The 16353-nt window shown below is 38.1% G+C and overlaps 1 protein-coding gene across 2 annotated transcripts in view; it reads right to left on the bottom strand.

Annotated features, from left to right (window-relative positions):
- Positions 1–16009, bottom strand: part of UBE4B (ubiquitination factor E4B) — a 2592778-nt gene extending 2576769 nt beyond the window's left edge. Inside the window, exon 1 of one of the 2 annotated variants that reach the window (XM_044063145.1) lies at positions 15761–16009. In XM_044063145.1, the coding sequence (XP_043919080.1) occupies positions 15761–15784 (24 nt within the window). In that variant the 5' untranslated portion in view covers positions 15785–16009. The remainder of the gene's footprint in view (positions 1–15760) is intronic. The other variant, XM_044063144.1, reaches the window with a different exon arrangement.
- Between the last annotated feature and the right edge of the window lie 344 nt (positions 16010–16353).

The following is a 16353-nucleotide window of genomic DNA, read 5'->3' as shown; positions in this document are numbered from 1 at the left end:
ACATTGACACAAACTATAAGAGAATTATACATCTACTTGATCAAGCATTAATACTGCCTGTTACTTTACTTCTACTTGCTAATGTCCACAGAATGGTTTACTATTAAAATTTTGAAAATGAAAATAAATTCCATACCTAAATGTCGATTAATTTCGAATCTGCAGATGTACAACTGTTCTGTTAGTCATAAATCTGCAGCAATTGCCGAAAATGTTGACTTTGACATTTTGCGGCAATTAACAACAATGCTACCCTTGCCGTAAATCTCGAACTCCCACAAATAACATCCCATTTTTGCAGGGGATCAAGCCCTCCTGCACCACCCACACCCCCCCTAACTATACATTCCGACTTCGAGATTGCACTGAAGTGAGGAAAGGGATGTATTTCCCGAACAACACTGTACCACGATTGCTGGACAGCCCTTCGAAGGTTTATATTTGCGAATACACAGGACATTTGCAAATATAATGTTCGAACATTTAGAATGTACTCATATGAACTATTCGAACATCTGTAGTTCAAATAATTCATAAACTTACAGTCAGACGTCGAAAATTTTATAGTAAACCCCACAGAATATCACTTTTAATTTGTATTACTATTACCTGCTGAAAAATTAGCCAAAACTCAACTGGGCATCATGGTTACCAAAATACTGAATATCTATGAACCTATAATAAAATCCCAGTCCAGGTTAGGCAGAGTCCCTCACTGACTCTCTTCAAGAGGAATCTTGATGAGTGGATGGGAGATCGTAGGTTTACCCCGGGTATCACTTCTGTGTCACTGTTAGACAGAGGCGCAGTATACTAACCTCGAAAAAGGGCATAGCAAAATTAATTTAAAATGGATGGCGAAAGCCAAACACACTCTGGCTAGGCTTATAAATGCCCTAGGGCAGATAGGTTCTATGAACCTATAATAAATAAGTTGTTTGCCTGGCTATGTGGTAGACAGGAATGGAGCTCTTAATGTGACCCAATCGATCAGGGTTTAATTAGTGGCCCCAGCACTGGAAGAATCCGGCATGTTGGGAGAGGGGCATGGTCTACTCACCTTTCCTTAGTGGGGGACGGGGTAAGTACTTGATAAGGGAAGTGCAAATTCCTCCAGAGGAGATCAGGGGAAACTTCACATGCTTGTGGGAAGGGGCAGGGACACAAAATGGCAATGTCTCTTGTGGAAGTGAAGGACAACCAGAGAGAGGAACCCACTGTACATCACCCTTTAGCTCTGCAAGTGTGTGTGTGTGGGGGGGTTTGTAGGGAACACAGAGCTAAACTGAAAACCCTCAACCTACCACTGAAGGTTGACCCTCATCCTGGTGTTGGGGAATGAATGGGCCATTTGGCCAAGCAGGGGCTCATGGTCAAGAGGCATAACTCCTAACATTATAATCCAAGTTTATATTATGCCCTGTAGATGAACTGGCAACTATCAGGTCCATATTCTCAGTACTACAATTAACAGCAATCTTGCTATATCATATTCACAGAATGTAAACAGGGTGTTACCATCGAAAACAAAGCCACAACTTTTAGTATCACCCACAATATGAAAACTGACCAAATGACATGCAGACTCCTCTGACAGCAATCATATCTGATCCTCCATTTTAAACAGCTTGGTCTTTGCTAAACCAAGCATAATGCAATACTGACACTAACTTCTGAGAAGCAAACAGTTTTACTTCTCCTCATTCAGGAGACCTAATCAGCACTGGGAAAATGCATCATACTGAAAACCAGTGAATATGTTTTTTTCCAATCACATTAATACTTGCTCTCCAACACATCTAGGCTGCAAGTGCACCTAAACAGAACATGTAGGTGAGCTGTTCAGTGGTGCACGTTTGTCATTGATCACAGAAAAAGGAAACAGTGGAACAATTAATACAATACCTTTTATTGGACCAAAAGAGGTTTTACAATAATATCTCTCAACTGTCCAGATTTTCGCAGAATGTCCAGATTTTTAACTCACATTTTTTTGTTTGTACCTCATAAAATGTGTGGTTTTCTGACAAATCACTGAGGAATGGAATGAAGTCACTAAACAATGACGTATATTTGAGCTTCAGATTTCATATCATTTAGAAAATACATGTTAACACAAATCATGTTTTTCTAGAAACTAAGTTTATACTTTTAGGACTTTGCCCACCCATTATTTTAGCCTTTGTCTAGACTTCTTGTGTCTAAGAGGTTAAGAGTTATGCAGCTCACTCAAGTGTTCGGACTGCACAAATACATGCCCTTGATGAAGAGTTAGCAAGTCAATGATGCTGATAAAAGCGCTTTAGTACCAACTCGTAAATATAAAAGGAGTATAAAACATTATTTCTGAACTGCTGGCAAAAAAACAACTATTTAAAAAAATACTTCTGCAAGTAACAAAAAAAAATAGTGTACAGTTTGGATGCTTAAACATTATTTACTGAAGCTAAGAAAGGTACCTTGCATATGCCTGCCTGCTTCTCAACCTAATTTTCCCAACTTGCAAAACTCTGTCTCGCTGTAAAAATATCAGTATCCAACTCGCTCTGGAAAGGACTACATTCCTAGCAGCCTCATTCAAAAATTTATTTTGCTCTTAGCCCTACATTGCTTCATTTTGTTTTCTCTCTCCTAAATCACCCTAGAAAAATACTTTACACTTTTTCAGCTTCCATATCTTTTCTCTCAATATTCACTACAGTGCTCATAAACTACCTCTAACAAAAGATCCATTAGAAACATTCCTCCTGCATTACCAATTTTTTTATGGCTTACACATGCTCTTTGTGCAACTCTACTACCAACAAAAGTCCCAACACTATATATCTGCTTCAAATTTTTACTACATAATTCTGTAGAACAGTTGTCTTTCTTTTTTTTTTTCTTTTCCTCTACTGGTTTTTACTTCCCATCCCTTCTAGGTTGTAGCTGAAAATGTCTTTACTGTGTCAGCATGCATACCCAATTATGAAATTAATAAAGACAAACTATTTTTTCTACATTTTTACTCATGAATAAATTGGCCCTTTCTAGCTCAATCCACATTGGTAGTTACCAATCACTTAAAGATGCACAGCAAGAGATGTTTTAAATGTTACCCCTACAGAATGCCTTAATAAACACAAACTGTGAAAGCACACTAAGGGACCGACATTAGGGTAACCAATCTTGCACATTAATGTCTCCAACATAAGTGTCATCATTTGACTGTCTGCTTTGATCGTGTGTTCTTTAATTAAAATTCCCTTTTGGTAATAAAACAGAATGAAGTTACGACAAAATTTTGGGCTAGTGAACTCAAATCAACTTGCATATACAGGTCCAACATTATTTTTCAAGAAAGGTACACAAATGGATAGCTATTTTATAAAATGAAACACCAATGATACCAGAAGTGAGAGAGTCTTTTAGCATAAAACACTTTAATTCGCTATTCGTCAGAACGACTTCATCAGAAATACAAAAAACAACTACAAAAAACACACTTTAAACTTCTTCTTCTTCTTCTTTCGGCTGCTCCCGTTAGGGGTCGCCACAGCAGATCAACTGTTTCCATTTCTTCCTGTCCTCTGCATCTTGCTCTGTCACACCAACCACCTGCATGTCCTCTCTCACCACATCCATAAACCTTACTGTCATCAACTGAATGAAAACCAAACACCCTTTGTAACAACTATCACATTAAAATGAACCATTCCTACACTATTAAAATCTGTTTTATCTACTAAAATGTGAAGTACAATTGAATAAAACAGTTTTTTTTTTGCTCAAACTTTTTTATTTAATTTTCCAACAATAGAGAAAAAAAATATATTTTACAATTTAAATGACAAATTATGATAAACTATGTACAACATTTGCAAAGGCCTCAAGAACAAAAGAGAAGGGAATAGCAAAATAATACAAACATATAAAGAAGGTTATACAATATCCAACAATTCTTGCTTCCAATTTGATTAAGTAGATGAAAGTATATCTGGATTCACTGTCTTAATAAGAGAGAAATCTTTCTCCCACGGATTATTAGTCCATTTTCTGGGAAAAATTCTTAGTTCTTTAGCTTTAATGCTACTTTGTTCAATAAAATCATGAAGTCCTCGAAGGTTGGAATGGAAGATAATTTCCATCTTCTTGTAATGCATTTTTTGGCTACTGCCAAAATTGTCCAGAGAAGATATATTTTTTTGTTATTCGTTATAATAGATTCATTTACATTCAGAAAAATTAAAGATTTGGATAATATAAAAGAATCAGTAAAGATAGCTTTAAGGAAATTACTAATTTCTTTGAAAAATGTCTTAATGAGAGGGCATTCATAAAAAATATGAGACCAATCGACCTTTTATTTCTTAATACTGATTTTTCTGTTTTTTTAAAAAGCACTTTATATTGACTGTGTCGTTTAACCCAGGGTACGTATAAGAAGCATGTCTTAATCGCTATTCCGCCTCTTTTTGCTCTACTATGTTCCTAAAATCACCACCCCTAATATCCTTGTTCACTACTTCAAGAACTGAGAAAGTGAACTTTTTCCAGTTACTGCACATGGTAGAATGCATAAAGAATAAAGCATTGTTACAATTTTTTGTTCTTATCGCATACAAATGTTCCAGTCCGGCTTTCTATGTGGGAACGCATACTGGAACATTTGTATGCAATAACAAAAAAACTGGAACAATGCTTTATATAAGCATTCTATCACGTGCAGTAACTGGAAAAAGTTCACTTTCTCAGTTCTTGAAGTACTGAACAAGGATATTAGGGGTGGTGATTTTAGGAACATAGTGGAGCAAAAGGAGGAGGGATGGCAATTAAGACTGGCCTCTTATATGTACCCTGGGTTAAAACGACACAGTCAATATAAAGTGTTTTTTAAAAAACAGAAAAATCAATATTAATAAATAAAAGGTTTTATTCAATTGTACTTTATTAAAATCTAACTGTTTTATCTACTAAAATGTAGTGTATGGATGGTTCACTTTAATGTGATAATTGTCACAAAGGGTGTTGATTGGTTTTCATTCAATTGATGACAGTGTTTAAAGTGTGCTTTTTGTAGTTTTTTTTTTTTGTATTTCTGATGGAGTCGTTCTGAGAAAACAACAAAACATAAAAGGTACAAATAGCTCGGAGTTAGACTACTGTACTTTTAATTTAAATTTTGTACTTACTATACATATATACATCCAGGTCAGTTAAACAGGATTATATCATGGAGCTCATCCACATAAAAATCACCATAGGTAAGAATCCTCACCATATCAAGGCTAGCTACTGGTCATCATCATCTATGCCCCTAGAGTCTCACAACTCTTACCTAAACCTACTACAGGTGTTCACCACCCAAAACACCCTACTCACAGGTGACTACCCCTCTATAGACTGGGAAATATTCACCACCTCAAACTCACTGGCACGTTTCCTGGACTTTATTAAAAGAAACATCTTGGAACAGACCAGAGGATCAAACATACTGGATATGGTACTCACCAGCATGGGAAGGTTCTGGAGCCCCTGTGTCACGTCCTCACTAGTGAGGTTGGATCACAAAGCTGTCTCATTTGATGTAAAAATCAACCCAGAAAATCCAACTAAACCAGCAAAAGGAATTACTCAAAAGAAAACTACATCCTATTAAGTGACAGTTTGTCAATTCAAGGCTCTCCCCAACCCCAAGCAGAAATTATTCACAGAGTCACTATACAAAAATGTGAATAGCTGCAAAGAGGCTTCCGAAACTAGCAGAAATAATCCTAAAACAAACACAAAAAACAAACCCACTGGTGGAATTATCACCTAAACAGGCTACATAATAAAAGAAGAAAATTTGTAGTCAAAATCAGGAAAAGTAACTCACTTAAAGACAAGTGCTCCCTTATACAAAGTAAACAATAAAATAAGTGGTCTAATCAAGTCCAGCAAGGTCAACTATGAGATGAAGCCTCACAGGCTAAGGACAACCAGAATGCCTTCTTCAGCTATGTCCAAAACCTTAGAGGCAACACACAGTGTACTGAAGTGGTGGTGAATGTTATCACCTACACCAATCAGGATAACACAGCAAATCTACAGGCTGATTAGTTCAGCTCAAACTTCACCCCCAACTCCCCTCCCCAGCTCCACCAGGTGAAATCTCCTCCAACATACTCCTCCCAGCTTTTAACAGGGTCCAGGTGCTGGCAGAACTCACTAAAGCCAAGACCACCACCTCCATGGCTCCCAACAACTTCTCTGGTTGCCTACTGAATAATCCAAACATGACCAATCAGGGCCACTTGAGGCACTCTTCAACCACAGTCATGAAACAGGCTACATTCCAAGTGACTGGAAGACCACAACTGTCATTTTCCTCCACAAGGGAGAACGGTCAACTCACCCAGGAAACTACAGATGCATCACTAACAAATCTAAGATGCAAAACAATGGAACGAATTATCATAGAAATGATAAACAAGGACATTGGCAACATACAGACACCAGACCCATCCCAATCTGGCTTTGTTAAAGGAAGGTCATGCCTACTTAACCTGGTAGACTTCTTTGAGAGGGTCACCAGGACAATGGACAAGGATAAAACATACTGCACATCTTAACCTGGTTAAGGTATCTGATGCAATACTCCACTTAGACGTTGCTGACAAGCTCTCTTAGCTAGGCAAAAACACTCACACAACTCGTTGGATTGCTGGCTGACAGGACACAAGAAGTCAGGATTGATAAGACCACCTCCACTAAGAGACTGGTGACCAGTACAGTACCTCAGGGCTCTGTGCTGGGCTCGCTCCTATTTGGCACCTACTTCTCGGAAGTCAAGACTAACATTAGAGGCCTCTGGCTCATCAAGTTTGCAAAGGACTATAAATTGTGAACTATTATTGATTCCACCAAGACACAGACATCTTGCAAGTGGGCTTAACACAGACAAATGACTGGTGCCAAAGCCATATCCTAAAACTCAATGTCAAAAATTGCATTACAATGTCCTTTGGACAGAGACAGTCAATAAGAAAACTATTATCCTTACTAACACCCTCCCTACAAACCCTTAGTTACCTGCCTACTAATATGTCCCCCCCATATGACACTTTGGATCAAAATGGTTTGGGGTATGTGGCTAGGCTTGTAAGAGCCCTAGTAGTAATTAGCCTAGTAACAACCTATAAACCTGTATTTCACATACTCTGGCAGCTGGCTTACAGGATTAAGACGCTGTTACTCAGCTGTTTCCTGTGGTCCAGTGGTGCAAGGTTCAATTCCCCCAGCTTCTGTTGCCTAAATGTGTAACTCTGAGCAAGACACTTAACCAGACACCTCTCCCGAGCAGAGTATGAAAAAGGTCCATGGAGATTGTATTTGTTTTCCAGGGTAAAGAGCCAAACAAGCACATATATACTCCTGTTCTACACTGTAAGTGACTTGTATATTGTATGTAACTTCACAAATCTTTTGCGATACTTTCTTTCTACTCTATTAACCTAAAAATAATCTTACTCTATGTAATAGGTTTTTCTGTGGAGCTTTTCTCCCTGGGTCACCTCTGAAAAGTTTCTCTTTTTCCTCAGATGGACTCTCCCAGTCAACAAAAGCAATCACTCAATAAATAAAATACATTAGCAGTGATCAGTGAATAACCCAGCCACTGGGGATGCACAAGCCAATGCATTTCTTTGTGCCGGTCCCAAGCCAGGATAAATGGGGAGGGTTGCGTCAGGAAGGGCATCCGGCGTAAAACCTCTGCCAAATGACTTTATGCGGAGAATATTTCATATTTCCATACCAGATCTGTTGAGGCCCAGGTTAACAACGACCACCACCAGTACTGTTAGCCAACACGGTGCTGGCGGAAATTGGGCTACTGTTGACAGAAAGAGAAGAGGAGGGGGAAGGCATGCCCAAAGGCAGGAAGAGAGGAGGAAGGTTAAGATTGTAGCAGTGAGGGTAGGAACTTTGAATGTTGGCAGTATGACTGGTATAGGGAGAGAGCTAACTGATATGATGGAGAGAAGGAAGGTTGATATATTGTGCGTGTAAGAGACCAGATGGAAGGGAAGTAATGCCAGGTGTAGAGGAGGCGGGTTCAAATTGTTCTACCATGGTGTGGACGGCAGGAGAAATGGGGTAGGGGCTATACTAAAGGAACAGTATGCCAAGAGTGTTTTGGAGGTGAAGAGAATGTCTGATAAGAGTGATGTTTATGAAGCTTGAAATTGATGGTGTAATGATGTAACTTGTTGTGTCATTTTCTTTTGAAGAAGGGCATTGGGGGCTGTTCGAAAGTTGGTTATTTATTCAAAATATAATATTTATTTTATATATATTTGCTTTTTTTTTTGTTTTAATGATGAATGTTGTTAGTGCATATGCTCCACAAGTTGGGTGTGTGATGGATGAGAAAGAAAAATTTTGGAGTGAGTTGGATGAAGTGGTGGTGAGTGTACCCAAGGGTGAGAGACTAGTGATTGGAGCAGACTTCGATGGGCATGTTGGTGAAGTGAACAGAGGGGATGAGGAAGTGATGGGTAGGTATGGTATTAAGGAGAGGAATGCAGAAGGTCAGATGATTGTGGATTTTGCGAAAAGGATGGACATGGCTGTGGTGAATACGTATTTTAAGAAGAGGGAGGAGCACAGGGTGACATACAAGAGTGGAGGAAGATGCACACAGATGGATTATATCCTATGTAGGAGGGCCAGTCTGAAGGAGATTGGAGACTGTAAAGTGGTGACAGGGGAAAGTGTAGTTAAGCAGCATAGAATGGTGGTCTGTAGGATGACGTTGGTGATCAAGAAGAGGAGGAGGAGTGTGAAAGCAGTGCCAAGGATTAAATGGTGGAAGTTAAAAAAGGGTGATTGTGAGGTGGAGTTCAGGGAAGAGTTAAGACAGGCACTGGGAGGCAGTGGAGAGTTACAGAACAGCTCGGTAACTACAGCAGAGCTAGTAAGGGAGACTGCTAGAAATGTGCTTGGTGTGACATCTGGACAGAGGAAGGAGGACAAGGAGACCTGGTGGTGGAATGAGGAAGTACAGGAGAGTATACAGAGGAAGAGGCTGGCGAAGAAGAAGTGGGATTGTCAAAGAGATGAAGAAAGTAGACATGAATATAAGGAGATGAGGTGCATGGTAAAGAGGTAGCTAAGGATAAGGCATATAGAGAGAGTTGTATGAGAGATTGGACACTAAAGAGGGAGAAAAGGACCTGTACCAATTGGCTAGACAGAGCTGGGAAAGACGTGCACCAGGTAAGGGTGATAAAGGATAGGGAGGGAAACGTACTCACAAGTGAGGAGAGTGTGTTGAGTAGATGGAAGGAGTACTTTGAAGAGCTGATGATTGAAGAGAATGAGAGAGAGAGAGAAGGTTGGATGATGTGGGGATAGTGAATCAGGAAGTGAAACAGATTAGGAAGGAGGAAGTAAGGACAGCTATGAAGAGGGTGAAGAATGGAAAGGCTGCTGGCCCAGATGACATACCAGTGGAAGCATGGAGGTGCTTAGGAGAAATGGCAATGGAATTTTTAACTAGATTGTTTAACGAAATTTTGGAAAGTTAGAGGATGCCTGAGGAGTGGAGAAAAAGTGTTCTGGTACCTATCTTTAAGAATAAGGGTGATGTGCAGAGCTGCAGTAACTACAGAGGGATAAAATTGATCAGTCACAGCTTAAAGTTATGGAAAAGAGTAGTGGAAGCTAGGTTAAGAAGGGAGGTGATGATTAGTGATCAGCAGTATGGTTTCATGCCAGGAAAGAGCACTACAAATGCAATATTTGCTCTGAGAGTGTTGTTGGAGAAATACAGAGAAGGTCAGGAGGAGTTGCACTGCGTCTTTGTGGACTTAGAGAAAAGCATACGACAGAGTGCCTAGAGAGGAGCTGTGGAAGTCGGGAGTGGCAGAGAAGTATGTAAGAGTGGTACAGGATATGTACAAGGGTAGTGTGACATTGGTGAGGACTGCGGTGGGAGTGACATACGTTTAAGGTGGAGGTGGGATTACATCAAGGATCAGCTCCGGGTCATTTCTTATTTGCAGTGGTGATGGACAGGTTGACAGATGAGATCAGACAGGAGGCCCCGTGGACTATGATGTTTGCAGATGACATTGTGATATGTAGTGAGAGTAGGGACCAGGTTGAGGAGACCCTGGAGAGGTGGAGATATGCTTTAGAGAGGAGAGGAATGAAGGTCAGCAAGGCTAAAACAGAATATGTGTGTGTAAATGAGAGGGAAGGTAGAGGAATGGTGAGGATGCAGGGAGTAGAGTTGGTAAAGGTGGATGAGTTTAAGTACTTGGGATCAACAGTTCAGAGTAATGGTGAGTGTGGAAGAGAGGTGAAGAAGAGAGTACAGGCAGGGTGGAATGGGTGGAGAAGAGTGTCAGGAGTGATTTGTGACAGACGAGTACCAGTAAGAGTGAAGGGGAAGGTCTACAAGAGGGTAGTGAGACCAGCTATGTTATATGGGTTTGAGACGGTGGCACTGACAAAAAGGCAGGAGTCAGAGCTGGATGTGGCAGAGTTAAATGTTAAGATTTGCACTGGGTGTGGCTAGGATGGACAGGATTAGGAATCAGTATATTAGAGGTTCAGCTCAGGTTGGACAGTTTGGAGACAAAGCAAGAGAGGCGAGACTACGTTGGTTCGGACATGTGCTGAGAAAGGATGCTGGGTATATTGGGAAAAGGATGCTAAGGATGGAGCTGCCAGGCAAGAGGAAAAGAGGAAGGCCTAAGATAGGGTTTATGGATGCGGTGAGAGAGGACATGCAGTCAGTTGGTGTGAAAGAGCATGATGCAGAGGACAGGAAGAAATGTAAACAGATGATCCGCTGTGGCGACCCCTAACTTGAACAGCCGAAAGAAGATGATGAGCAGTGATCAGTGAATAAAAACTATTTGCCTTAACCCTACGTACGCAACAAAATCAAGAAAACGCAGATTTGTTTTGTAAGGAAATGTTGACACATTTCTATACCCCTCAGGAGTTGAAATTAATGTTTCTCACAGACAAGAACCATATGCTTAAAATGTGATAATTCGTAAATAGGTTCTTGGGAATGTATGTAGTAGCTTCAGTTCAAAAATAACACTTTTCAGGTAAAGCGTTACACTTAGAAGACAATTTAACCTCAATATAGCAATGTTTTGTTCAGTTTCTACGAAGTAACATGTACAAAACAGATTAGAGGATGGTCGTCTTTAGTGCTAACAGTGACATAAAGTTATAATTAGACAATGAAAAACCAAAGATAAAATCAACAACAAGACAGGTGGAAAAAAAGAAACCAAGAGATTAAAAATGTGAGAGACTGAGAACTATTTTAGGGATCTAAAACATAACTCCAAAGTAAAAAAATAAAAAAGGCCATTAAGGATTCTGTGATAGAAACAACTTAAAGAGGACACCTACAGGGGACAAAGCACCTACAACTTTTATTTGTAAAGTAGACTGCAAAACAGGATATGAAGTCACTAGTTCAAATGTTAAAATAATGAAGACAAAACACTATGGTCACTAGTCAGTTCATGAAATTAAATTATATTGCAAATTGTTAACTTGGGCATTATAAACCTTTTTTAAAGCAGCAATGTTAAATCAAACCCAAGATTAAGATTAGATAAAACAGTCAATTCTGATATTTGAATTTACATGCTTAACAATGGTAAGAGAATAGCCTGACATGAAGCAAGTTTATTAATGTTACATAAACACTAAACTATATAAAACAGTTGCATCAAAAATTAGTGCTAAAATAACAAGTCCACTATGTACAGGGATCGTAAAGCATGTAAAAATGTAAATACCATTCATAATAATTTCTTCCTTAAAGTCCCTTTTTCCTGCTTCCCTTTATTTTCACCCTCACCAAGTAAACACCACATTTTCTAGAAGAAATAATGCAAAAATCCAGCTGTCCCTTCCCAGGAAAAAATATATTAAAAATCATCTTAACACCTTTTTAAAATCAAAACATACTAATACAAATTTCTGTAATGCAGTCTTACAGAACAGAAAACTATCACACACAGTATGTCAGAACCATAAATTAACCTTCAAGATATCTGCCATTTAGATGAAATTTTCCTATACTCTGTTATGCATAACATAGTTCAACACACACTGACAAACATTCAATATTTAAACCAATAAAAAAAATGTTTGAAAAATATTAATGACTAAGACACACTAACCGCAACACAAAACATAAATGCACATATACCATTCTACAGTCTACAAACCCTTCCTCATAACACAACTCTCGATTCCCACACAACTACTTCCTAAAGTTACTGAGACTATTTATTTAAAGTACTTAAAAGTTATTGCTACACAGCTGTATCACAAGCATACCTATTCAGGCATTAACCATGAAATATACCAACCAAAATACTGTGTACTAATTTAAAACATCACCTTGAATTATCAAACACAAATCTCTGTTCCTAAATTATTGACAACCATAGTGCCTGTCACATCACCCACAGAGAACAGTCATGCTGAACTCTCCTTGTCAGCCCATTTTCCACCTTACAATTACTAAATTTTCAATACCAACCAAATGTAACAATCTCCATACAAACCCTCCAAATTCCACACTCAAGTCTCATGATAATGCAACATAAACATACAGACGATGATAGGCAAGCAAGCAAATACATTCAGAAAAATTGATATAGTCAATCCAATAAGAGAAAGACTAAATTAAAATCTGTGCTCTAAATTCTTGGAATCAAACTATTCATTAAATACCACTTATTTACACCTCCATGCCAGTCCCAAATGACCTACAATGCTAATAATACATTACCCAACAAATCAGTATCAAGCAGGGGTACATTACATCATCAAACTCTGTTCATCTTCTAATTAAATTCTACAACCATCATAACTAACGTTACAGTCCTTATCTCTGATCCTACTTCTGCCTACATTCTATCCAAACTAAACAGCGTCAAGCTCTGTTTATCTTTTAAAGAAATTCAGCAACCATCATTAGTAACGTTAGTCCTTATCTCTGATCCTACTTCTGACTACATCCTAAAACAAGTTTTAAGGCGCCCATTTAACAAATCATTCTATAACAATCTCTAAGAAAAACTTCTCCCAAACTACCTTAGATAACTCTAATAGCAATACAAGATCTACATATACAGTCAAGTAAACTGCTATAAAATTAACCTTAATGAAATGCATCACATCTTAGTAATCATTAGAAGTAGAACACCAGAAGAGATGGAAAATACAAGGGCAGAAAAAACATACAGCACATTTTGCACTGTAAATAGACCAGTCACATCCTCTCTGTGACCTTTTAAGACATAAAATGCTAAATGGTCACAATGACAGCTTCAGATCCATTTCATTAACAAGGTTTCTGAAGAGTAAACAAATAATTAAACCACATTACCTTAACAAAACCACTTAACAGGATGCACACCTCATTTACAAAAAAAAAAAAAAAAAAAAAACTATCAGCACTATAATCAGAGCATTAGATCTCTGTTTCAGTTACTCCCATATCATAAAAAGCACACCATCAAGGTTCACCTTCCTGTCTTATAATCATTCCACCACAGTTTATTCTGATTCATCAAAAAAAAAAAAACCTACCAAACATATAAAATGCAAGACCATATGTCATCCACAATCGGACAAGAGGATTCTCAACAGAATTTGTCATAATTAACCAAATGATACACAGAGCAATGCAAATATTCCCTACAAAAACAATGCAACTTTCCCCATAAAACATGAATACTAGTCAAATTATATACTTATGTTATTCTCCTTTTTATACTTTATTTTCTAGTTAAATCTGCAAGCACACATCTAAACAAAATTATTTTTATTTAACGAGTTCCATTAGAATTTCCATCCGAAGTCAATCTTCAGTGTACCATCCAAATCTACAATACAGCACTTCTTTCTCTATCATCTTTATTTCATAAGAACTATCTTCAGACTCATATAAACTTGAATACCCAACCACCATTCACTGCAGATTGAGAATTTGAAATCACATCTTCAAAATTCTCATATATCAAATTAAATAGAAATTTTTATTTCTACATTGTCCCATAACAGAGAGAGAGAGAGAATGTGAATGTTGCGCAAGTGTGCCAATGAAAATTCTTGAGCAATAAAAAAATGGCTTCTCTTTCCACCATAAATGTTTTTGCCCACTTTCCAAGGCTGTAACAATTCGTTGTCGTTTTCACACCAATAAAAAAACTGAGTTAGCAAAACATAAGTTTTCCCATAGCTTTTTCATGCATCACCAATGGCACTGAATAAGCCTTAACTACACCTACAGCCTTACTATATATAATCCCAGGCCAGAACACCTCCATTTCTTTCCTACAGTTCAGGCATCTATCCCACCTACACTTACTCAAGAATCCAATCCCTCAAACCTCAATGTCAATCCTTGTCTTGCAATTCTACCAGTTTATGCTCATCTGTTTTAATACTTCTCTGTGTATTTCAGTCATTTGATCTCCCACTTTTGATCGCTCTGTTGCAAAGACAACATGACATCATGTCAATCGCGAATAATATAACAATTATCTCATTCTTCAACCTCAAAATTTTGGTATATCAATATAAATTTCAGCTGACAATGTTCAAGAAGTACTTTTCCCCATTATCTGTACATTCTTTATTAACGTTTTAGACTCCACAGTTATGACAACTCCAAAACCAGATGTTTGGTATTACTCTTCATAATGTCATCCAGAAAGGTCTTCTTGTTCATGATTTTCCACTTTAACTCCAAAATGCATAATTTAGCTACACTTCACATGAGCTTTTACAAACATTTACAGTTTTAACTTAAATTTCTAGCCAAATGTTTACACTTCTAATGGGAACGACTGAAGATTACCAACATCCAAATGCAGAGAGATATTTCTTCCCTTCCAAAAATATATTTTGACATCTTTTCTAAATGGATTTCACCCAAAGCAATTCACTGCACTCCTCTCCCATTTTTAATCTTAAACTCTGAACAGCTTCTACATCTCATTTAGTCCCATGAGACATCAAACATTATCTGTCAATCGCCAAAATAAAAATACTCACAGTGCAATGAAAACAGTAATTATTGAGCATGTCACTATGGTACATAACAGTATTTTTTGATAAACTCACGACACAGTAACATGACTGAGTGTTCAAAGACCCTTCAAGCAAACTCTTCAATGTTGGACTTTAAAAGACTCAATTAAACATAAACGGAGTGCAACAGAAGAAATATGTTGTAAAAGGGATAATTGTGACAAACAGCTATACATCAACCAGCAAGTAGCGAGTGGAACGAGTACTTTCTCAAATAACATTGTGCGGGATCATATTAAAAGGTTATATTAAACAATACATCCAAATTCAGTGCCTCATCTTCAATCCCACTGTGTGGTAAAGCAAACCAGAAGAAATTACAACGAAGAGGAGAAAAACAAAACAGTGACGTAAAAGTTTTATATATAAAGTCAGTCACCTCGGAACATCTTGATGTAGAAGATGGGGCATAAACTGCAATACAATGCTGGATATAGTTTAAACACTAATCAAATGACAAGTCACCACGTCAACCCAGTGACATGAATGGGGGGTTCAAAACTCAATGAGAAAATTCACCGTGTCATAATGACAAGGTCTGGTAACAACCTTGAGAAAACATGTCCTATCTGGCTGCACCCATTCAAAACCTTATGAAATACGTTCATAATTTCACAAAAAATACAAACAAAAAAGTCTCGGAGCTCACCTCATCAGCACTCAGTTCTTCCATCGCTTTTCTTTTAATGTTGAACTTTTTTGTGGGGCACTTAAAATTAAAAGAAGTGCATAGTCTCAAGAAAATTACTATGGAAACGTTCTCTGTTGTCCTATATAGATAACAGGATTGTTAAAAGTATCTAATTCCTTTAATGATAAAAAACAAGCGAGTACAGCCCCACAAACTATTATTCATCAAAACAACAGGGCGGCCATCTTTAAAATGTCACGTGACCGTGGGGTGAGGGACAGAACGAAAGGACTAATGGGAATACACCTCTAGTGCGGTAGCACAGCAACAGCGGTAGAAGGCAAGGCTTTAGTTCTAATCCAATCAGAAGAGGAATTAGCGGGGCGGTACGAGGCGTTTGATTGGTTGAAGTCTGTTTAAGGGATGGTACGATAGTAGGTAGGACGGCTGGCGAAGTGTGTTTAGGAGGATGCACTATTGGTTTTAGTTTCTTCTTAGGATTTTGTTATTTGTTTTCTATAGAAAACTTGACACCCCTACTAAATTTATCACTTGCAACTGTGCTTTTTGCTCAGGTGACGGGGTTGTGACATGTAATCATAGATGTGTTT

This window comes from Protopterus annectens, chromosome 2.part1, assembly GCF_019279795.1.
Source record: "Protopterus annectens isolate FY-2018-M chromosome 2.part1, PAN1.0, whole genome shotgun sequence".
NCBI classification, from domain to species: domain Eukaryota; kingdom Metazoa; phylum Chordata; order Ceratodontiformes; family Protopteridae; genus Protopterus; species Protopterus annectens.
Note: the sequence above shows the minus strand (reverse complement) of the source record. Positions and strands in the feature narration are given on the sequence as shown.